Genomic DNA, 24,624 nt, shown 5'->3' with positions numbered 1-24,624 from the left:
ACCATGATGCAAGGATGCCTGCGTCGTGGGGAATTGTTTTTGTGCAATCAATTGAGGTGATTTCCTCTTCCAATGTGTGCTGTAGAATGCAGAACAGATTGAAAGTGGAAAAAAACAAGGAGAAATGAAAACATGTGTCGCCTCGCTATGCCACCCCTGTGGTGGCATTGCATTAGGGGTGGCGTAGCGTTCTGACGCATTTCCAGGTTAACGACTGCTCGTAAATCTGGAAATGTATCAGTGGGCATGGGTGTTGTGTGGGAACACCCACAGTAAAACCCATGTCACACCCCTAACACGTAAAATATTGCGTGAAAATGGGAAATATTTACAAGCGCACCTAAAGCCACGTAGGGTGGCTTTACGTGTGCTTGTAAATATCACGCAGATGTATGCTACGCCGGTGCATCACGCAAATTGACGCACCGGTGGCCCAAGGGGCTTGTAAATAAGCCCCCCTGTGTTATCATGTTGTCCTCCGATGCGGCATATTTGTTGTAGCCCTGCTGACCATATCCTAGAATGGTACAGGATATCCCATTGTTATAAGTGCTTTGCATCCCTGAAACCTCGTAACGAACGTCTTTCATAAAAGGCAAGTTCAGAAATGTGAAGGTTTTTAATTCAGAGATTCCAGGAAAAGGCACTTATCAAAGATCTGTTCTTTAAGTATGTTACGTTGCAACGTGAGGACAGCGAACTTTATAAGTCCACGGTGAGAGAGCATATTTTAGTCAAATTAATCCAGGGCATAGAACCATACTTATCTCTCATAACTAGTGCACATGACAGATTTTTAATTACCTGTTTTAGATTAAAATAAAATGTTCTTCCTATTGGCTATACCTGATGGTTTTACATTGAATATAGAACATAGAGGACCCTGTGACTGTGACAATATGTCTCCACAGGATACCCTACATTTCGTCCTACTCTGTCCACACTATGCATATCCAAGAAAAATGTTCCTGAAGGGCCTTTTAAGAAGGTTTAGATTTAGACAGGCATGTGTTGCCTTGTTTTTAAAACGGTCATCAGATGTTTTTACACTCTTCTGTGTTTTCAACTTTCTAAGCACAGCTTTAAAGTTAAGAACTACGAGGGGTGCTTGTAGTCCAGAAGAATTTTTTGCTATTTTGCACTAAGTTTTGCTGCTATAAAAGTACGAGCTGAATATTTTATAGTTCTGTTTATATTTTCTAAACCTGCACTTAAAATTGTTGGATGCACTTTGATATTAAGCAACATGTGGGGGATAATGACAGTATGTTTGTATTTTTTAAGATGTTTCTTTTATGGTCATATTTTTATATGCTGAATAAAGATTATTATTGTTATTAATTCAGAGATGTGATTTTATCAGAAGCTGGTAGATTGCCATGCAAAAGACGTATTTGACATCTGGAACGTTTTTTGTCGTTAAGCATGATTTTTTACAGTGTGTGTATATATATTTATATAATATGTATCTAATATATATAAATAATATATAGTTTATATATATCCACCCTTGTCATTTCCATGCTGGTTTACTCCCAGTTGCTTTCATTGCAATGTCCTTTTTGCAGAGTGAACACGTTTGCCAGTTCCTTATGTGACTAGCTCGGCCTGTTCAGGGTTTTTTTTTTTTGTGGCTTAATGAATTTTTTGTCCTTTTTATTCTCTTTATAAAACCAAGCCTACCCTTTCCAGAATGCACAGAAAACCCTGGACACGGTGACAGTGCTTAATTTGAGTCGGTGCACAGCACCAGCACTTAATTGGTTTCCGGTGCTCGGCTCGGACACCGATTTGTCAACACGATACTTGGAGCAGTCTACCACATGGTAGCGCTGCTCATCTAATTTAGAGATGAGCAGAACAACAGTTGTTTAGGAATACAATATACATTAAAATTGCTAATACCTGGCTCCCCAGACATTCCTTTAGCATTGGGGGCCTGGAATAATCTGAATTGTCGCACCAGAGAGATGGTTAATAGGTGTTTTGGCTGCGATGACAAGGGCGATTAGTGGTGCAAGCCTCAGTGGCCTCCTGGTCAGAGCCCTGGCACTTAATAGTTTACAAATTAAGCACTGCACGGTGACCTGCTGACACACGGCCCTGGGACACTTGAGCGTCGATTTTCTATCCAGTTTATCTCATGACCGTGTTAGCTCTTTGAAAGCGAGGACCCTTGTTTTGTCTCGAGCTCTGGATTGACATCACCAATTTATTCTAATTATTCTGCTAAGTGGTTGATTAGATATCTGGAGCATTTCCAGCCGTTTGTTTAGAACTGCGCGGCGCTCCTTCCTAGCGGAAATCCGGTTTCCACCCACGTCATGCCTCAGCTCCACAGACGGCAGCACCAGTTCAATGCTCCGAGCTGATAAGGCTCAGGCGTTTTCTGGCACATTTTTATATTTGAATGCCCCTTATTCTTTCTTGGTAGAGTACAACAAAAATCCATAGAATTACGAGAGATTTTTTTTCTCATCGACATGTTCCAGATACGGAAACATTCTATTTGTGTCTCTGTGTATTGCGTGCATAAAGCGCGCTTTAAGGGCGGACGTAGCAGGAACAGGACGCCGATTGTATTCCTTGCTGTCGGCCCATTGTTTGTTGTGTCACAGTTTGTTTCATGTCTTTTATCTGCTGATGATGATTCATGTTGTCTGCTTCCCCCCCCCACCCCCCTCTCTCTCTGTTCTCTTCCAGTGGCCGGACTCATCGACTCCCTGATCTACCATTCTGCCCGTGTCATCCAGAAGAAAATTGAACTTGGAAAGACGACTTAAAAGGGAATTGGCACCATCCATCACGATTCACCGCGATGACAAACGATGAACCGTGTTCCTACATTTTAATGAACACGTCCTCTTTGTGTTAGTCAGAGCGACTCTTGCCAACTGCTCAACGTGAGGAATTTCAGCCGGGGAAATCCCTGGCACCAAAACTACGTGAAAGAAAATGTGCACACAGTATTTCACTTTGCTCAGCGCTTGGAGCCTTTTTTTCTCCAACACTTGATTTCTTTTGGAAGATTACATTTGCTGACGTCACCTGATCGAATCATTTCATCAAGTTGTTTTCATTTTCCAAGGTACGAGGCATTGACATGACTTGAAAAATGCTAACTTCTCTCAAGTGATCCCACGCTGTCTAGATAGCAGATCTAAAACTGGTGAAACGGCGATCACTTAAATACATTTTTTTCACGCACCAGCAAAGGAAGAAAAGCACATACATGTTTGTACCATATTGGTGGGAACGAATGTGCAGCGGTGTATCATGTTATGGGAAATCTTGGTTCCTTACAGTGCCTAGATGTACCCAAGTGAAACCTAAATTTTTAAATGTGTTTGTCAATGTGTCTTGTGAAATGTCTATAGGTTGTGAAGTATTTTCAGGACACGTCTGCCTTGAATTAACTATCTACTGTACTCTGGCAACGTTTTTGCATTTGAACCCCCAGTAGAAGAGTGCCTAAAACGCAGCTAAACTGATGAAAGGACTTTCAGGCTATATTTGAGAGTATTAGCAGGGGGAGAAAGCTTGTTCTTGAGTACATTTTACTTTTAGACTACACACGTCATGCCAGCATTGGTGCAATTTCCACCTGCCTCTTAGTCATTGTGAGCACATATCCTGCAGCCATTTGAAACATTCAAAACCACTGATCACTTTAATAAAGATTTACATACATTCTTGCTGCAGATATTCTCTGGGATGGGAAAAATAAGTCATGTTTCTCATGGTCTGCTGTTGCTACTGCTCTTTTGTCATTGTATTGATATTTATATAGTATTTGTCATAAATCTTGGAACCCCTAAAGCGTTTTTCATTTGGTCGATGTGTAGCTCCTCTGTAAGTTTCAGCTCTTTAGTCCAAACGAGGACACATAGCATTCCGATTAGAATCGAAATCTAGGGAACTTCTCAAGTATATGGTTGAAAGGGTGATGGTAGTAGCTTGGCCAATATGGAAACAAGAAGGCCCCACCACGGGTGCCGATCGGGTATTGCACCGCCGACCCGATAAGGAGCAGACTCGATGATGAAGCATGACACCTAGCTGGCTGGGTGTGTGAGGCTCTTTTTCCGAAAGGAGAGATCTCTTCTCCATACCAATAATGGAGCACTTGCATAAAACACACTAAACCCTGCTTGTTTTGGCAGGAACTGCATACTAACTTTGTTTAGCTCCTCTGTATGTTTCAGCTCTTTAGTCCAAACGAGGACACATAGCGTTCCGATTAGCATCGAAATCTAGGGAACTTCTCAAGTATATGGTTGAAAGGGTGATGGTAGTAGCTTGGCCAATATGGAAACAATTGTGTACTGTGTATAAGCCTGGGCAAAATTGGTGTAGCAGGTAAGTATTCATGTTGCTGAGACCGTAAGGAGAGACACAGCCACGCAAGCATTTATTTACCATTTTTAGGTCGAGCCTATGCAGGCATGCGCTGTCGCTTCGAGACATGCTGTTTTCACTCTGTGGGATTACAGCCCCCTCGTTGCCTTTTTATTAATTCGTCCCTTCGATTGTCATTCAAAAATGCATTTTCTTTGTCCCTCTTTTTTGTGTTTGGTTTCCTCCCACAGAGTACAGCACAATTACTGTTCACATTATACTTCTGTGTTTGTGTTCATTTGTGGGACTATTTTTTTTCTATAATTCCTGCTTGTGTCACTGTTGTCTATGATAGTTCCGTTTTGGCGCCCTTCACTTAATCTCCCAACCCCGTTCAAATACTGAGCTGAAATGTCAGATGATGTTTTTGAAATTGCCTCTTTCATTTTCTCTGACTTCAAAGTGTGAGGATTTTACTCAAACCTCTGAGTTCACTGCTTGCTGCATTAGCGAGCCTCGGACACCAGATCTTCAGCAGCCCAACCTTGGAGCACAGTTAAGGGGAAGGTTTGGGCAACTCCCATCACATTTTCTCTGACGCCTGTTTATATCATGTGAACCTCAGTGACCCGAAGGTGTTGGAGTGCTTTACATGAGCGCTAGTTACATTATACAATGTCAGATTAATTTTGCGGGGCATTTTTTATAAAACTTGACTGGCCCAAAGGTTTTGTACACATCTAGCAGGTGGTTCCCTGGTAGTGACAACAGCATGGAAGAGACCAGCTTCCCAAAGTACTGGAGACATGCCATCTCCAGATAAGGAAAGCAAGCACATTAATGGGGCAGGGAAGAGGGTGGCAACTGGACACACCAACCACTGGTGTATAGCTAATTTAGAAGGACTTTTGCCCTAATACAACAGTGCAACATGGGATGAGATGAAAGATCTTATTCAACATGTTCTTGAACAGTACAGGAAAAAGGGGAGAAGACCTGGTTGCAGAGGCTACAGAAGTGTCTAATGCTAGCATAAGTTGGCCCTAAACAGTGCTGACACAGCTGCAAGAGGAATACATTCCTCTATACTACTACGCAGACCTGCATGGTTGTGCATCTCAAGGGTTTAAGCCAGAGCTGCAACAACATCTACTTAATATCCCATTTGACGTGTAACACCTATTTCGACCGGAGGTAGACTCCCAATGAGAGAAGATGAAGACGCAGATACTGCTAAGTCTATGGGAACCTTGCACTTTGCTAAGCCAAGACCTTTCTGAGGTATTAGGGAACAGGAGCTGCCTAAACACCGCTCCCATCACCCAAACGTACCAAAAACAGCAGAAAACTTGCGAGAGCTATTACAGGGAAGGGTTTAAACTAAGAGGAAAAGTTAGAGGAATGCTTGCAATAGGAGCCTCTACCTCTAAACAGTGACTTACCGTCCATTCCCTCCGGTCATACAACACCTGTAGGGAGAAGGCTACAACAAATTCACTAGTGGTGAGAAGTAACTTCAGACCAGTGGGTGCTGGACATTATCCGCAAGGTGTGTTGCCTAGAACTAAAATGCCACCCACCAAACAACCTCACAGCATGTACACCTTCTTGAATAAGAAGTAACAGCTCTGCTGCATAAGGGGGCCATAGAGCCTGTACCACACAGACACTAAGTCAAAGAGGTGTACTCCCCATGCTTTTTAATCCCCCCCCCCAAATGGGACACTATGTACTGAATATACAACCACTCAACCTACACCTACTGTCAGAGAACACTTCCATATGATGACACTACAGGAAGGCCACTACTACTACAAAAAAATATGACAGTGTTAAAGCTGAAGGACGCATATTTTCATATACCTATCCACCGCACACATCGCCGGCACCTCCAGTTTGGTAATGACAACTACTTACCACAGTTCAAAGTACTACCATTTGGTATAACAGCCTCAAGAGTTTTTACCATAAGCCTAGTGGTGGTAGCCACATTAAAGAAGACAGAACGTTCATGTCTTCCCGTACCTAGATGGTTGCCTGATCAAAAGTTCCAGCAAACAAGTACTTGAAAGACATACAAGCATCCATCAATTTGTTACACAAACTAGAATTCACAATAAAAGCAACACAATCCCACTTACCTCTTCAGAGGTTCAGCCATATATAATACCAATACTTAATTCGATCTTTACCCCAATTCACAGAGAGTTCTCAATCTCCAGAACCAACTGGCTCTTTTTCAGCCACATCATCACCTACCAATCAGGGCAGCGCCTTCTATGCATGATTTGCTCTTGCACATGCCAGGGTACACATGCACTCGTTACAGGAGTGTCTAGCACCTCAGTGGTCACCAGCGGGGTCAACTTGGAGGATCTAGTGTTGGTTTCGCTTGGGGTCCATTAATCTTTAAAGTGATGGAACTCACACACATCCTGAAGGGCAGATCTTTCCTGGACTCAATCCAGCAAGTGACTGTTACCACAGATGCATCACTCATAGGATGGGGTGCACACAAGGAGGACATCCCGGTACAGGGCTTATGGACTGCTCACCAACAAATATTCCACATCAATGTTCTAGAACTCATAGCCATGCAGATGGGTCTCAAAGCTTTCCACCCCAATATACCAGGGAAGAATGTTCTTCTCCACACAGACAATATGACTGCAATGTATAACATTTAAAAACAAGACGGGACACACTCAAAATAATTGTCACAATTAACACAGACCATTTGGCACTGGGCTATTCAACACCACATTCAACTCCAGGCGGAATATCTTTCGGGAGTGGACAGTTCAATAGAGGACTTACAGGATGCAGCAACAAGTCCACGAGTGGGAACTCCAACCTCAAGTCCTCCACGAATACTTCCAGTGTTGGGCAGCACCAGAAATTGACTTATTCGCCAACAAAGAAAACACAAAATGCCAATACTTCGCCTCTAGGCACTCGCATCCACAGTCCATGAGCAATGCTCTATAGATAAACTGGTCAGGAATATTTGCATACACTTTTCCTCATTCCATATATGGTTAGGAACCTCAGGCAAACATCACTCAAGATGATTCTCATAGCTCCAACTTGGGCTCGGCAGCCTTGGTTCAGGACGTTATTAGAGCTATCTCTAGTACATCTCAAGAAGATTCCCAACATACCAGGGGCTGTATTACAGTAAGTGCCTCGGGGGCACAACAGGCCTCTGTGACTGCTTTGCACGCCCTGGATGCACTTTCGTATTACAGAATGAGGCGCAGACACTTGTGCGTCCCTTCAGTAATACGGATACAGCTTGTGCAATTAAAGTGCTGGCGCTACCGTCTGGGGGCGTTCCCTCATTTGCATTGGGGCACGCCTAATGCTAATGAGAGAATTCCTTTGAGTCTGTGCCTACTCCATATTACAGTCGCGGGCTGTGACAAGTTGGCATGGTATATGGTGTCCACTTATTGAAGTGGGCGCCCTGTACCAGTCCAAACAATGCTTATGGTGATTTAAGAGGTCAAAGATAACCTTCGAAATCAGCTACTTGAGCTGATGCTAGCCTGGATGCGCGCAGCGGGCACGCCAAAGGCAAGCCCGTCTGCGCCAAGTCCACGACAAGGGCAGGAAATGCTGCAAAAAATAGCAAAAAAATTGAATACTCCTCTGCAGCATTACAAATGTTTAACCTTGGTGGGCGGTGTAAGAGCTTGATAACCTCTGAGAAGCTACAAGGGAAATGCTTATGCCTCCACTGTAAAATGGAAATCCCCAGTATAGGCATTATCCCGAAATCAAATATAGCCACTAGCAATGGGGGAATAATCAATGTGTGTTCATTATGCAAGCACAGCCAAGATATTAGAGAACTTATAATGAAGCAACAACTTGATTTCTTATTTATCACGTAGGCATGGTTGAAAGAATGGTGTAATCCAGATATTACCATAGCTCTGCCTCCTCTTTATTCGATCCATAGGAAAGATCGAGAAGACGGTGGAGGGCTGGCCATTATCATTCGGGATTCCATACATTGCTTAACCTTTGACTTAGATACACTCAAGGGAGCAGAAAGCTTAGGCTTCTGTATCTCACTTAACGCCTCAGGAGCCCTAATTTATCGTCCACCGGTCTACAGTTCTATTTTTAATGAAACATTGGGAGATACCCTTTGTCATCTTCTGAGATGTGCCAATTTTACCCTACTGGGAGATTTTAATTTGCACCTAGAGGACAAAAAAGAGCCAGGAGTACATAACTTCCTCCAAATAATAGAACTACTAGGGCTAACTCAAATCGTGGACTCTCCCACACACCGAGCGGGTCACACACTAGACGGGGTTTGTTAGAATTTTAATCTTCTCGCAGTAGACCTACCCACCCCGCAAATCTGGACGATCACAACTTAGTCCCTTTTAAGCTTAGTATTCCTAGAACTAACCACCGTGACAAACAAGCCAAGGTGCATTACACTAGAAGGAATTGGGCACAACTAGCCCACCATCCTAAACTGGCCAGCACGGCTCAAGCGCAGGTACCTATTCTCACGAACAATACTGCTGCAGATTCATGCCTCTTCCACAATTGGATGAATGCAATAAGTAATAAACTCATCCCACAAGATAAACCTAACATAAATGGAAAGACAGAATCCAAAAGAGATCCCTGGTTCACGCCCATACTTAGAACAATGCATACCCAATGTAAACAACAGGCGAGGAAATGTTACAACGATATAGAAAAGCAAGCACTAAAAAAAAGCAGAATGCTTTATCACAAACAGATCAAATTAGCAAAACAAGAATACTTTTCAAGGAAAATACAAGAAGCTAATCTAGACCCAAAACAATTTTTTCGGTCGTTAAGTCCTTCACAAAGCTAAAAGCACTACAGAAAGATATTCCCCCATCACAAAAGCTCTGTAACCACATTTCATGCTTCTTTGAAGAAAAGATCATGACCATTTAAATACAATTTGTTGCAGACACTGCCCCCTTGATGCACGCCATTTTAGAGCACGACAACCGAAATGATACCACCAAATATTCTAGCTGTTCATTTGAAGCGGTGTCATTGGACCAAACGCGCAAAGCTATCATGACACGCAAATCGGGTTCCCCTTTAGATGCCTGTCCCCCCTCAATTCTTCACCAGATTATTGATTATAGTCAATCCAATTGTCAATCAGATTGTTAACTCCTCTCTAAGTGCAGGGACTGTGCCAGAAGATTGGAAATTAGCAATAGTAAAACCTCTAAAAAAAGCCTAACATTGATCCATCGGTTATTTCTAACCTAAGACCCATATCACTTCTTCCCTTACTAGGAAAAATCACTGAAAAATTCGTCCATAAAGAATTAACAAGATTTATAGAGGCTGCTAACATCCTCCACCCCCAACAATCTGGTTTCCGACCTAAACATTCCACTGAGTCTGCACTCCTAGAGATTACAGACTCACCTAAAATGATTGCTGACAGGGGTAGGAAGGCTGTGTTGATTTTACTTGACCTATCGCCCGCATTTGATACCATATCACACAGCATCCTCCTCTCTAGGCTCAAATCATGTGGTATCTCAGACATTGCCCTAGAGTGGCTTAAATCCTTTCTTTCAGGACGCAGGCAAGCTGTATTCCTGGGAACCTTCTTATCAATGGAACGTAACATTACAATAAGCCCTTAGCCCCCTGTTATTTAATGTTTAAATGCCCCCACTTATCTCTTTAATAACTTCATATGGGATCAAAGTTACATCCTATGCTGACGACACCCAGATGATTGTATCTCTAGATCACAACTCTAAGGAGGCAGAACTAAATAAAAAAAAAAGTTTAACAAGGTCCTCCAGTAGATGAAAGACAACCACCTTAAGTGCAACACGGAAAAAAATGAAATACTACCTATAGGCAAAGAAGTTTCCTTCTCACCAGAGGAATGGTGGCCAGAGGACACTGCACCCCCTCCGGAAATGGTTATGGTAGCAAGAAACCTAGGAGTACAGTTTGACTCCGCCCTCAGTTTTAAGCCACATGCACTAAAAGTCTCAGGGACCTGTTTTAGTCTTATAAAATCATTAACAAAATTCTTTGACTTACTCCCCCTCGCGGCAAGAAAATCAGTAGTGGTGACCTTACTATTGGCACGGTTAGACTACTGTAATGGTCTCTTGGCAGGAGCCAACAAGCAAGTATTAAAAAGACTCCAGGTTGTCCAACACGCAGCAGCTCGGTTGGTGCTAAAACTTTCACGAAGATCCTCTGCCTCCGCTCCCTAAAGACTCTGTATTGGCTCCCTTTGCACAAGAGAATACTTTTCAAGATTCTCCTTATTACCATCAGAGCCTCACTAAAACTGGGTCCCCATTACCTCTCGTCAAGATTTGCCCCTTATATTACAACCAGAACCCGCAGGTCTTCAACAGCTAACCTACTTAAACCTCCCAGTTTCAGATGTAAAACTAGGGGAGGAAAAACTCTGATTGCATTAGGCACCAGGGCCTGGAATCTATTGCCTCCTCATTTTAGAATACATAAATCCGAAACCCAGTATAGGAAAGAACTAAAGACCTGGATTTTTGGGACCCCGGACGGACTATGTCTCTCTTTAATCTGCTCACCTTCATATCAGCGCCAGGATACCCTTTCGGAGTGGCAGATACGCGCTTTACAAATATCAATTTTAATTTCATTTCATTCAGTTGTTCGTCACACGATCGCATAATGGCACTCTATATGTCGTAAATGGCTGCAGCACTAACAACCCGGGAGAATGGACTCTGTAGGCTGCAGTGGTGTCCTGCTCATGCAGTGGCACCCTCTCACTTAGAACCGAGCACCCTGCCTTCAGGATTGTTTAGGGGTGGCTTAAAGGTTTTAAGTTTAGTGACCCCCTAGACATATTAAACCTATCTTACACAGTCTACAATGGCAGGCCTATAGTTCCATTCTGCATGGCCTCTCATGGGTGGCATAATACATGCTTCAGCCCATGGGAGGCCTCTGGGGTACCTATGCCCTGGGTACATGGGTACCATATTCTAGGGACTGACAAGGATAGCAATGTATCCAACATGGAGTGTACCTAAGTACATGACATAACAGTTTAAGGAGAAAGCAGATAGACTGTTGTCTTGATTAGCAGGATCCCAATCAGACCAGTCAAAAACAGTATCACATGAAGCAAAAAGTGGGGGTAACCATAAGAAGCAGATCCTACTTTCCTACATGGGTGCAGAGGAAAAGAAGCTCTCAGGGGGGTCACTGGGAGTGCACTGCCTAAGAGCAGCCCTCGTGAGGGGGTAAAGGGGATCTATGGACCCCCCCCAGACAATCCCTTGCAGGCAGATACAGTCACTCACTGCACCCAACTGTAAAGGGATTTCTAATCCCCTTCAAAAGTGCAGACGGCCATGCTTTCACATGAATGTGCTGCCTCAGGGCAGCGTGAGTTCACAAGGGCCCGGGGGCAGCGCGTTTGTCATAATAGGGCGCATTTTCGTTGTTTGCGCCCGCCGCAAACAATGAAAATGCGTAATAGGGCCCCAGATCTTCTCACTCACAGCAAGGGCATAGTCAGGCATCCAAACACCCACCAACTCAACCTAGCAATTGGGCTCCTTAAATCATAGAGTTTGGATACTTACAATTTGCCTCCAGGATGCATGGACATTCCGAAGCTGGCAAGCCGTCCAACTACAAGAGTAGGTTATGCAGCCAAATGGAACATTTTGTCCACCATTGCATGGCTCACAACATAGACCCTTGCACACCTACAGTACAACAACAAGTGTGCTACTTGCTACACCTACTAAAGTCACTTTTAGTTTACACTTCCATAAAACTGCATCTAGCAGCAATTGCAGCCTATCTGCAAAATTGCAAACATCAGTAATGTTTTCGATTACCAGTCATATAAAGAGGGTGATCCTGCCACATACACCTCCATCTTCTTCATGGAATTTAAATGTTGTGTCCACACGACTAATGTCAAACTTTTAAAACCCTACATTCATTTCCTCGGCAGCTCCTATGTGCATGTTGACAGCAATCCTTTCACAAGTGTCTATCACTGTACGTTGCATTGAATGTGTAAAGCCTAGGGTGCTTTGCAGATCACCTATATTTACTGACTTGTCAGAAAAAGGTACTAATGTATCAAAGGGTTTTTACCTATTCTGTGGGTAAATGTAATAGTGCATATTAGCCAAGATTCTTATGTGCCAGCAATTTCAGAATTCAGTGGAGGAATTAAAATCTGTCAAAATATCAAATAGGAGTTTAATATTCCCAGCTTCTCCACAGTGTTTCAAATAATTATATTAAACCTAAACATGCTTCTAATTCCTTCACCTTTAATCCAAGCACACACAACTGCAGGAAACAAAATAAAGAAGAAAAAGTATTTTAGTGATATCCCTAAAGAACAAACCTCAAGCATAATAATCCTGAAGCAGCCTTTCCTGCTGCTACCTTATTTATCGGCTTTTGTATACTGGCCATCGTTACTAAAAATTACAAATAATGGCATCATCAATTCTAATTTATTTCTTATATTAATATATTTTTTCTTCAATTACTTGTTTCTTCAGAAAAAACCTGACCTCTACACAAATGACCCTTTGCTGAATTCAGAATTATGTCTACATTTAAGAAATGTATAGCCTTCCAGGATCACCAAGGGGTTTCTCACCCCTTTCCACCCCATACTGCAAGTAGGTTGAAAGCACAAAGATTAGGGAAAAGTCAATCAATCAAAGCATTTATATAGCGCACTACGCACCCGGAGGGTCTCAAGGCGCTAGGGGAGGGGGGGTCCGCTACTGCTCGAACAGCCAGGTCTTGAGCTGCTTCCTGAAGGCGAGGTGGTCCTGGGTCAGGCGGAGGTGGGTCGGGAGGGAGTTCCAAGTCTTGGCGGCCAGGTAGGAGAAGGACCTTCCCCCTCTGGTGGCTCTTCGGAAGCGGGGGACGGTGGTGAGGGCGTAAGTTATTTTTGACACAACTCTGCTGGTTACTGAAAGCTGAGAGGATGGTGATCCTAGCACAGCAAACCTTGAATTCATGCTATTTGTTTGGGACGAGACCATGCAGTTTCTTGTACAACACTTATTCACCCATTTTTGACCCCCAAAAAAACAAAACATTACTATATTTTAGCTATTTCTCTGTGCCCTCGAGGGAAATGCTCAAACCATGGCTATCTTTAGAATCCCCAGGATATTGAAAAAAAGGATGCAAACTTTGCATGGATGCCTTATGTGGCAATAGGTTTTGAAGGTGTAAGCCTGAAGTACCCCATATATTAAAAAAGAAAAATGCTCAGCACGGGGGGGGGTGGAAACTCCTCAGCAGTTAAGAGGTTAAAGGAGTTGAGACACAGCTATATTCACTTTTTCACATCTCCTGAGGGAGATTGGGACTTAACCGATGGCTGGGAAAAGCCTTGTAATATGTACATATTTTTACTGAGCTGCCAGATGGAACAACCTCAAAATAATCTCAGCAGATCACCCTTCTAATGGCGACACTACTGTTAATGAAACAAACTTTCCACCTGGTCAAGTGGCAGTTAACAGTGGCAATGCAACACTGAGTATTGTGGAGTCTGATAATTCATAACGACTCAATGGATTGACAAATGCCTGCCTTCTCCCATTGGTCTGATGGACACAGTGAGACATGACAGCGGTGACAGCGGTGTAACTGTGTCCCCTACCCCAAAAAATAGACAGAGCTCAAACACCCATGTAGTGCATACACCACAAGTTGTGTTTTGTAGATGGTATTTGAGTTACTGATGAATCCTGTATGTTGGAGATAATATGCAAAGTGGATGCGAGGGCGTATCTATGATTATGGAGCTATGTGATTATTGTGGTTAAGAGGGTGGGAGAGGTGGTCTAAGCATTTTATAAACATGGGTCTTTAAAAATACCCTCTCAACATCACAGGCCTAATAAAATATCTGTACAATTTCCACCAATAACTCACTAACATTATTCCTCATTTAGATTACATTTGTGGGCTGTAAATGGGATTGAGTAGAAGGGATCAAGACCTATTTAAACAAAAAAATTAATCTCTCAATTTGTAATCTGCTAATGCAATTAAGTATGGAAATTTCTTATCTCAAGATGGTCTTACCAAGGAAACAGATTGTTTACATTCAAAAAATGACACTCAATTGAAATGATGGGCCAGGGATTTCAATTCCAATTCCAATTTTCACATATTTCGTTTCTCGGTATATTGGAAATAAAGACTCCTCATTAAACGTATCTGTTTTCTTATTGAGTGAGACCACTGGCCTTCAAAGTAATTCTTTGCAACATTATTTAGATTTTTTTTCATTAGGAAGTGAAAGTTTCTACAAATATTTCAGTGAGTGTAATGGTGCAGTATCACACCATTCAGTTAAACGCAGTTTTAGCCTAACAGCTTGAACCATGGCAGAAGTGGGATGTGTCAATAGATGTTTCAGACTGCGGCTCTCCATGTTATCCCAATGGAATTCAGATCTAAGTGGTGAAATCAAAACTCCTTCTCAGGGGTCTCACTAATACTTGGTCCTTTTAAACTAACAAAAAAGTTGGCACAGAAACTGAAATATAAAAGAACATCTTTATTTAAACTCAAATGAGTGTGATTACGTCACACAGAAGCCGTAGCAACTGAATGAGGCAGTCCAAAGAGTACAGAAAACTGGGGCCTTATATATGTGAGGGTTACATACTCAACATAAAAGCAAGGGGCAGTACTAGCTAATGCAAGCATGCAAAATGCCTAATATGGACATGCAAGATCTGCCAAATATTAGCCAATAGGAAAACATTCAAAACAAGGCATCATGTAACCAGAACGTCCCCCTTGAGTTGTGTTTTTGACCAACCCGATAAGTCAATCAATGACGGCACCTATATGTCAATCAGTAATGGCAGGACATGTTTGTGTGCTTCAAAGGACAACTTGCAAAATAGGGTAAGGCGGGGAAGGAATACCAAAGGCCAACAGATAAGATAAGACATGGAAAGAATACTGAAGGCCAACAAATAGTTGGGACAAGGATTAGTCAGTCTAGACAAGGATTAGTCAGTTTGGCTAGTTCCTGGAATTGGCTTCACAACAAGGAAAGGGAGGTTATTTGACACGTGGGAGTACAAAGGGCAAAAACACACAGTTTACCAAGCTGCCTGAGTGAGGGCAACACAAAATGGTGACGGAATACAAAATGGAGTTGAAACTGAATTACCTCAGACCCTCCTTTTGCCATTACGCAGGCACATCCTAATTCATTGCTAGGTGAGCATTTTCCATTCTACTCATTTCATTTAAGCAGGTATATGTAAGCTATCAGCAGCAATACAAAGAGAACAAAGCATCGGGTCATAATTAACATTCAGATAGCAGAAGGAAGTATTGACCACTATTACAAACAGGATTATAATTTTTTCACAACCCTAGGCAAAATCAAATCCTAAAATTATTTAGCACACATTTTCAGGGCTATTATGCATTTCAATGACTATTATATACTCAGATGAGACAGTGGCGATCCTTATCAATGCTCTCAGGTGATCAGATCCAACACCCACTTCATACAGTGGCACTGGAAACACTTGTGCAACTATGCCAAAGTCCGTTCTAAGCCTCTCTAGTAGGCTTCTATCGTCCATCAAATCTGCTTCTGTTGTTTTCTTCCGCATTGGGCCTCTTGATTCAGGCCTTCCATGAAAATAGTGCTTCTCAATATCAGTTGGAGTGCCCTCCTGGCAAACACACAGAGCTCACTCGAAAGTCTCAATGTCTCAATGCAGTGCACCAATATATTTCCTCTGCGGCAGGCACTACAGATATTGTGCTCTTCGTTGGTCATGGGCACAGATCATCTCAGGCAGACCCAAGTACTATTAATCGGGAAAGAGCAACACTTTCACGCTCAGCAACACTTTCAGGCTTCAACACTCGCTATTCAGTGTCAGAGGATGCTTGGGCTGCTCTTTTATTTAATTTTTCCTTTCATCATGTAGTGCCGTAGATCCTCCGGTGCACTGCCCTTCCGTTGGAGCAAAGAAAAGGGGGGAGGGGGTGACCAAAACTCAGGCCAAGGAGCTCAAGGGACTGCACACTGTCAAAGGTTACCAGCACAGGACAGGTAGAAAACTGAAGCCTAAAACCAGCCCTGCCTTCAACAACAGGGATCCTTCTCTTTCGCTCTGTTGCACTGAAACTCTGGTTTTGTGATGTCCAACGCCGTCTGATGGAGCAAGTACGATGCTTTGGAGATACCATTGATGGCGCGCTGGCGATCGCTGTCCAGCCTTGCTACTTTCTGGGTGTTGGGACTGTAGGGCCAAGACGTCTGCCTTTCATCTGTAGCTGTCACTGATGGGAATTAGGCTTAAATCAGTGTTCTGCAGGTTATTATGACTTAATTCCCGCAGAATCTAGTGACGTAGGAAATGTGACACAGTTGTTAGTTTCCTTCAATTTAGTACCAAAACAGTTCATTGTATTTAACAATGGGACTGCAAGCAGGTGGCCTGCAATCTGCAAGGGAGTGACCATACGCCATGAGACAACTCTGGTCTAGAATACACTGTCGTTCTCAAAGGCAGTACTTCTAGTCTCTTCAATTGGGTACCCTTCATTATCCTCTGCCATCTAAAGATAGATAGTTACATGGGAATTCTATCTGAATAGATGTCCTCACATATGGTGGCATTGCCTAATGGGGTAAACATTTATTTTTTCTTTTCTCAATGATTACGTCTAGGTGTTCCTAAATTCCTTATCTAGAACACCTCAAAAGAGAAATCACATGATACAGATTATCAAGGACATGTAGATACCTTCCTTTAATAATTGTGCATCAAGTGCACTATGCAATACAAAGGCTAATGATCAAAATGTGGAAACAAAAGACAAGAACTAGAGAGTCCTGGTATTTCCATGATTTAGAACACATCTGATCCCACCGAAAATTAAAGAAGCAGGAACAAAAGGGTAAAAATCCAAATTAAAATAGTCATTGAAAATTTGTCATGTTCAAAAAATAAATGTAAGGTATCTCCTATTGAGGTGGAAAACTTGTCTTACTATAGTATTGAGTCAGTTACCCAGTCCATCACTACCCTGACAGTCAGACTGGAAAACATCGAAGTAGGCCTAAAGAAAATTCTTAAAATCCAGTCTGGTCATACAAAAGGGAATTATACATAATATAGGGGTCCTTGGTACATTACTGCAATCTGGAAGTGTGAACCTGAACAATACACCAACAATAATAAAAGGGCTGACTGGTGAAAGGAATACGGAAAAGAGAAATGGGACTAGGACACAGCTGAAATCCCCAATATCTAGGCACAATTTATAGGAAGAACAAGAAATTACTCGGGTGATAGTCAAGTTTGTGACACAATACCAAGAGTATGGGTGATACACAAAAGTCAAAATAGTACACAAATTTTAACTCTACCTACACCATATACGGTAATCTCAGCTAATGTTCCAGTTCCTCACAACACCATGTCATGTACTTTATGCACTATGAACCTGCAGCCCAAAACCCAATATTCGGGCCTGCTTAATATGTCAGGCTTAAAATCAAAATGACACTTTTTTTTTTTACTTTCCTCACCCTCCTTCTGACAGCTGGTCACCAGTTAGTGGTGACCGGCTGTCAAATACAACTTACTGTGTTGCTTCTGACACACAGGACCAGCAGGAACAATTCATAGAAGGACAAAATGCAAAAACATGAAAAACACAAACATCTTTTTTTTTACAAAGGAGTCATACAAAAAACTCATCTTGTTTCAACATACTGCTGATACTTCACATAACACACAAAATATCAAATGTAACCAACCATCTTAAATTAAGGCAACTACATGGACATTATTTTTCAAAAGCAGAATTACGAATGTATCACCCCCTTTGAGGCCCTGCTTTTAGCAAGGCCGTTCAGGAATGCACTTCTCGGCCTTGCACAGTCCTCCAAGATCTAAGAATAACACCTCAGCAGAACTTTCTGGGCTGCTATCCAGCCTCTGCCAGCATTCCTGGTCCCCGCCACTTTTCAAGGTTCCTATAGTGTGCAAGCATTAATGTCTTCTTGTCAGAGAAGCTTTTCCAAACAATGATTTCTCCATCTGTTTACACTCACTCCTAACTCCCACCTTACTGACCTCAAGGTCAAAATCTGCCTCGCGCTCTGCGCTCCTCAGCCCTCTCTCTCTCCTCACCCTGAAGCTGTCAAAGACAAAAAGCCTTCTTAACTCTTTCTAACCTGCAATAATTAACCCTATTTAAAAACACGTTATATATATTACTTCTATTAGGGGCTACAATTTATTTCTATTCTTAGATTATTAAAACAGTTACTGTGAATAATTCGCAGAACATAATAACATAACATACTAGCTTTAGAACAAACGTGTGTTACTACCCTATGCAACGGTACTCAGTTCATCAACCTTAAATGAATGAACGTCTCAGTAGGTCCAGCTAGAATTGGAACCTTCAACCCTGATATTAAACTCAAACCTCTGCACCGGGCACATTGGCTCACTGAGCCATTAAAAGCAACCCCAAATGGGAACAACCTGCAAATTTGTATTATACCTAAATGTATGCATTTACTGAAGCCTAGGGCACTTTAAAGCTATTGTAAATGAAGAATGCTGTTTGAAAAGTCTATTTTACCCAATTTCGACTTTGATATTTGGGGCACTTAAAAATAAATATCCTATAATTGTGTTACATATTAATCATCCTCAGAATGTACTTTGCAGAGATTGGACATTAGACATATCATGTAAATCATTTAGAAAAATGAGTTTTTTACGCCTGCGCCAAGTGAAATTCCATATGCAAATGTCCTTATTATGTAGTACAACACAACTTAAATTAAATTATAATGCTAGGAGGTCACAGTATGAGTATTAAGCTTTATAAATAGTAAAAAACGAATTTGGAAGCACTTATTTTTAATAATTATTTTATTTTTCATAATTAATAATTATTTTTAATGGTTGGTTGATAGCTTTATTTCGATATGCAGGTATCATAAAAGCATTACAAAATATATAAAAACAGCACATCGTCAAAAGACTGTACATTTAAAAACAAGAGAAATACAAGGTAGCAATAGGATCAGCAATAAATTATTTAAAAGTATATTAAATAGATAAGGACAGTCTTTTTAAACGGATCAACCAAGCCCATTTAAAAAATTTGGATACAGCACAAATGACCCGAGAGGATGTATCAGATAGTAAAATCCGTAAAGCCACCAGATGCTGGCGAGTACCCAATTGTCTACAAAGTGGTTTCAGCCAGTGGGATCTTGGACGGGTGTAATCTGGACATTCAAAAAGGAAGTGAATCACAGTTTCGGGCCTATTAGTACATAGGGCGCAGTAGCGTGAAGCCTGCGCAGGCATGTTCCATCTAGAGAGGCGGTCATTTAGAGGTAATGTACCTAGTCTAAATTTGATGAAAAGACCCCGGTCCATAGGTGCCGTAATTATGTCCAGATAAGGCTCAAGGGTAACAACGTCTTTTATTTGCAAATAAGCTGCGGTGGAATTGCAGTGACGCTGATTGCTGATGAGCTTAGCAGAGACCCATTCCCAATAAAGTTTTTTTAGGGTCGCTTTCGGGGGGGCACAGTGGGTGGACCAGCACGACCCCAAGCCTAGGTCCCCTAAAAGATTTTTAATATCCCTAAGCCATTTGATCTTGTTGCAGCCGTCCAAGCCCATCACCTCTGACAGCCCGTCTGTGTATGATTTTAGTTCCGGAACCCTCCACAGACGAGCCCAAAGGAGGGAGGCCGTAAACGGGCCTGGTCCTTAATTGCTTTACAACCCGTATCCAAAAGCACAGGAACTGTCGGGGTGCTCATCGGGATGGCCAAAAGGTCCTTTAAAAATGTATTCTCTGACTTGGTCAAAGCCTCCACGTTACCTAAGCCCCACAGCTCAGCCCCATAAAGTGATGCGGTTACAGCTCGGGCTTTGTAAATATCTATTATTGGAGCTACACATTGTTTAGATGAATTATTGTACTCCTTCAACAGAGCTCCCCCCACCCTTTTGTGACTGATGGTCATTTTGTTTATATGGGGAGTCCAGCTCATGACATCACTCATTCGAATTCCCAAGTAGTCACATTCTGACACTCTTTCAAGAGGGATAGAGTTCAGAATAGGAGGGCGGCCAAGCTTACGGGGTGGGTGCATAATTAGATATTTGGTCTTATCCACATTGATGACAGGTCCTCTTTTTGTACAGAAGTCCTGGAAGCGGTTCAAAAGCTTCTGGAGCCCCTGGGGGGTTTTGGAAATGAGGAGGGTGTCGTCGGCAAACAACAGGGTTGGAATCCTAATGCCCCCCAAGGAGGGAGCGTCTGCTGGTTCGCCAAGCAGGTGCTCTACCACCCCATTCACATACAGGGAAAATAGGGTGGGAGCTAGTACACAGCCCTGCCGGACGCCCCTAACGACCGGGATCCTATTGGTCTTTTCCTCATTTAATCCCCATCGCACCTGACCATAGTTGTCATTATGCAGTTTGATGAGGAGCATTAAGATGTAAGGGGGCATCCCAAGACCATACAACACCCTCCAGAGTTCCTCCCTAGGAACCAGGTCAAAGGCAGTCTTTAGGTCTATAAAGGCCAAGTAAAGACTGCCTTTGCCCAGCTCCACCACCTTCCAATAAAGTAACAGGAGTCTAAAGACTTGCTCGATAGTTCCTGTACCTGAACGAAAGCCAGCTTGCATATCGGACAATATGTGGTTGTCATCCACCCACTGGAGAATCCTCCCTAGAATGGCTTTACCCGCTAACTTCTGGGTTGAGTCAATGAGGCTTATTGGCCTATAATTTCCCGGTGAGTCCCGACAACCCTTTTTAAAAATTGGGACCACCTCTGCCCCTTTCCAAGACTCAGGCACAGAACCTCCCTCGAGGATAGCATTAAGGAGGCCAGAGATCAACACCCCCCATTCGCCCGGGTAGGCTCGGAGAAGATCCCCTGGCAGCCCATCAGGACCAGCTGCTTTTAGTGGTGTTAGAGATTTAATCAAATTTGTGACCTCCCGTGCGGAGAAGAGGTCAGTGCCTCTATCCACGGGTGAGGGGGGGAGGAAAAAAGGGTTGTTAAGTGTGCCTTCTACGGCAGAATAGAGAGCCTTAAAATGGTTATACCACGCCTGGGCACTGATAGTGCAAGTCCTCAAGGTGTCATCTGGACGGTTTCTGCTACCCACCAGGTCCCAGAACCCTTTGGCGTCTCTCCCTCGACTGGCGACCAGGAGGTCCTGCCAAAAGCTATCCTCCCATTCCTTTTTGGCATTTTTTAAACAGTGTGAGTAAAGCCTTCTGGCCTCCCTAGTCCTGGTTTGTGATTTGGATTTAATCGCTTCAACAAGCAGTGTCTTTGCTTCCCTGCAGTTGCGATTAAACCAACCCTGTCTAGCCCGGGGCCATAGTTTCTTCCCATTGGGTCTGGCTGGGACAGTGAACAGATTGGTTAGCGCCTGAGTTAGGTTACAAAACCTGTTGGACACCCCCACCACCCCACCCTCAAGAGAGTCAGAGTTATCTAGGGCTGCCGCTAGGAGCCGCGTTATGGAGGATGTTATCTCGACTGAGAGCGACAGCCTTGCCCACTTTAGCCGTCGTCCACAGTTAGAGACAGATGACAGGTCCAAGACGGCGGCACATGGGGTTCCATTCCTTATACATCTAACCACCAAGGAGTCATGGCAAGAGAGAGCAGGTTGTGATCGCTCTCGACGGAGGGTATAATCTCCATGTCTTTGACCGAACTCCATAGGTTGACGTCAAGCAAAATATAATCGATTCTTGACGTATGGCTGGGCCTATTATATGTATGTGCTCCCTTTTTGTCCGAATTAGTCCTACCATTAAGGGCCCTCAGGTCAAACTCCATTAATAGGGAATTTACCTGGAGCGCCACTTCCGTCCATCTTTTAATAGGGCTGACCTCTAAAGCCGGTATCCCCCTCCTGTAGTCGACATCCTCTTGATCTTGTGTAACATCTGAGCCGAGAGGCTCAAATGTGCAATTGAGGTCGCCCGCTACCTGGGTACAGGACTTGTAGGGAGAGGATCGAAGCAGGCCCTCAAGGCGGGTTATAGTAGGGGATGCTATACCCCCCTTGATGCCTTGTGCATAGATGTTATAGATGTTTAGAATAACACGGCCCTTGGGGGATTTGAGGATGATATTAAGGAGAACCGGACACTTTGTGTCGTGCTCCTCCACCCTACAATTAAGTGAGGAGGCTACCCAAACAAGGAGGCCTCCCAAGGGACGACCCCTACCAGTCTTTGAGTGTACAGCTGGTATATGATGGGATGAATATCCTGCCTTATGAGGGGGCTCCCTACTCCAGGTTTCCTGGAACAGACATATGGAGTACTCCTACACAAGTGCGTTCCAGTCGGGCAGGGCCAGTTTCCTGTCCAGACCAGCCACATTCCAACTGAGAACCCTAACAAGTGGGTCCGCCACAGCCGCAATGCTACTGGGCTCGACAGGGCCCTCCATGACTGTGTCTCCCGAGGGAGAACAGACAATGGCAGGCTCAATTTGGACCCTCGCCACCCCTGCTTCCCATGTTCCGCCTGGGGCGGCCTGCTCCCCTGGATTAGGCAGTGGGTCGTTTCGTACTACAGATCTGGAGTTCTTAATATTAGATGTTCTGTCCACTCTGTTAATTCTTCCCCTACTAGTATTCAGGTGATCAAGGGTTTGTCAACATCCCCACCCTAGGTTATGCCAACCACCCGGAGGATTGCAGATCGGGCCAGTGATATGGTTATAGTACTGTGGCAGTGGAGCTGATGTAATGGTCCCTGGCCACGAACAACTTGAGGGGTAATTTTGCTCATTAAATAGACTAGTCGAAACACTGGTAGGACGTGGGTAAAAAAAAGTAAGGTCAACAATACCAATTCCTCCATTACTTGTGCCCCAACCCTGTCTTGTTAGCCATCCTGCCACCCTTGGGTCTTGAAAGTTGACCACAATACAGTCCCCCCCCAGGCTTTTGGTGGTAGAGCCTATCCAATCTATTCTCCTTACCCCCAATATGAGACCATCAACTTCCCCTGGTAGAGGCCGATTCACCCTTAGCCAGTGCATAGCTTTATTTTTAAGCATCTGGAAGGTTTCTCTCTGTCCCGGTAGAAGTGGTGGGACATTTATAAGGACTACTACGAAGGGGAAGGAATCTGGGGTGAGGTTCATGGGGGGTTTCTTATGAGGTGGCTTTATCGGGGGTGGTACGGACGGTCTGGGAACAATAGGAGCAGAGCGGGGTGTAGATTTATTTGCTAAAGGGTGATTACTAATAGGTGGGGCAGATGATAAAGCAGTACCCATTCTGATACACGCGTCACCCCCTGCTTCTACAGTGACCAAAGAGTTTGAACTAAGCGGCGGTTGTTGCGCCGCAGTCTGAGCTGGGGCTACAATATTGGAGGGATTTTTGGCAAGTCCCGGTGGTGCTAAGTCGGGAGGCTTAAGTGGTCTCTTCACAACCGCACTAACATTCTTTGGTGGTAGTGGTGAGTTAGTTTGTTGCCTTTGTCCCTTAACTTGTGGTACACCTTGGGTAGTATTCTGGCACTTACTACTTTCGTCCAGCCTTGCCTGAGCTTTTATCAATGCCTTTGTTGAAAAGAAGTTATCTAGTGTTACCTGCTCGAAATGGTCTAAGCGGTCAGAGAGCTTACTAATTCGTTCCTCTAATGGGAGCAAAATTGACCGTAACAACCTTTCTAGGTCAGGAAACAGGTTGCTTAGGGGTGGCGGTTTATCAGCCGTTGCCAATCCAGTGACTGGAAGATTAATAGTACTAAGATCTGGGCTGTCTAATGACACAACACCCCCCTCTTGGATAATTTCCCTACTACGGGTTAATTCGGTGACAGCCTTGCTGGGACACGTACTTTTGTTTACTTTTCTAAGTTTGTAAGGGGGTTTAGCTGGGAAACATTTTCTAGATGCAGTGTTCCTTTTTCTTTTTGATCCTAATTTAGGGTGGGCCAAGGAAACCTGAGCACATAATTCAGCTGTACAAGTTATAGAATCTGTATGACTTACACAAGATGGATTCGATTCGCCCACAGTACCCAGGTTCTCCTCATTAGTAATAGCATCATGAACCAATTCGGATACAACAGGCAAGTTTAGTGATGACAGAGGTGTTACCAATGCAGGATAGATTTGTGCAGAGCGCTTATCTATAGGAATTTTAAGAAGTTC

General features: G+C 43.4%; 1 protein-coding gene across 2 annotated transcripts in view; it reads left to right on the top strand.

Moving 5' to 3' along the window:
* ERGIC3 (ERGIC and golgi 3) overlaps positions 1–24,624 on the top strand; it is a 476,385-nt gene that overhangs the window by 283,671 nt on the left and 168,090 nt on the right. The window contains exon 13 of one of the 2 annotated variants that reach the window (XM_078652205.1): positions 2,704–3,690. The exons of the other annotated variant lie outside the window; for it this stretch is intronic. Coding sequence (XP_078508331.1) covers positions 2,704–2,783 — 80 coding nt within the window. The 3' untranslated portion in view covers positions 2,784–3,690. Of the gene's footprint in view, positions 1–2,703; positions 3,691–24,624 lie in introns of those variants that run through there. 2 annotated transcript variants of the gene reach the window in all.

Source organism: Lissotriton helveticus, chromosome 7 (genome assembly GCF_964261635.1).
Source record: "Lissotriton helveticus chromosome 7, aLisHel1.1, whole genome shotgun sequence".
Lineage (NCBI taxonomy): Eukaryota > Metazoa > Chordata > Amphibia > Caudata > Salamandridae > Lissotriton > Lissotriton helveticus.
The sequence above is the reverse complement of the archived record's forward strand: the minus strand, read 5'-3'. Positions and strand labels throughout refer to the sequence as shown.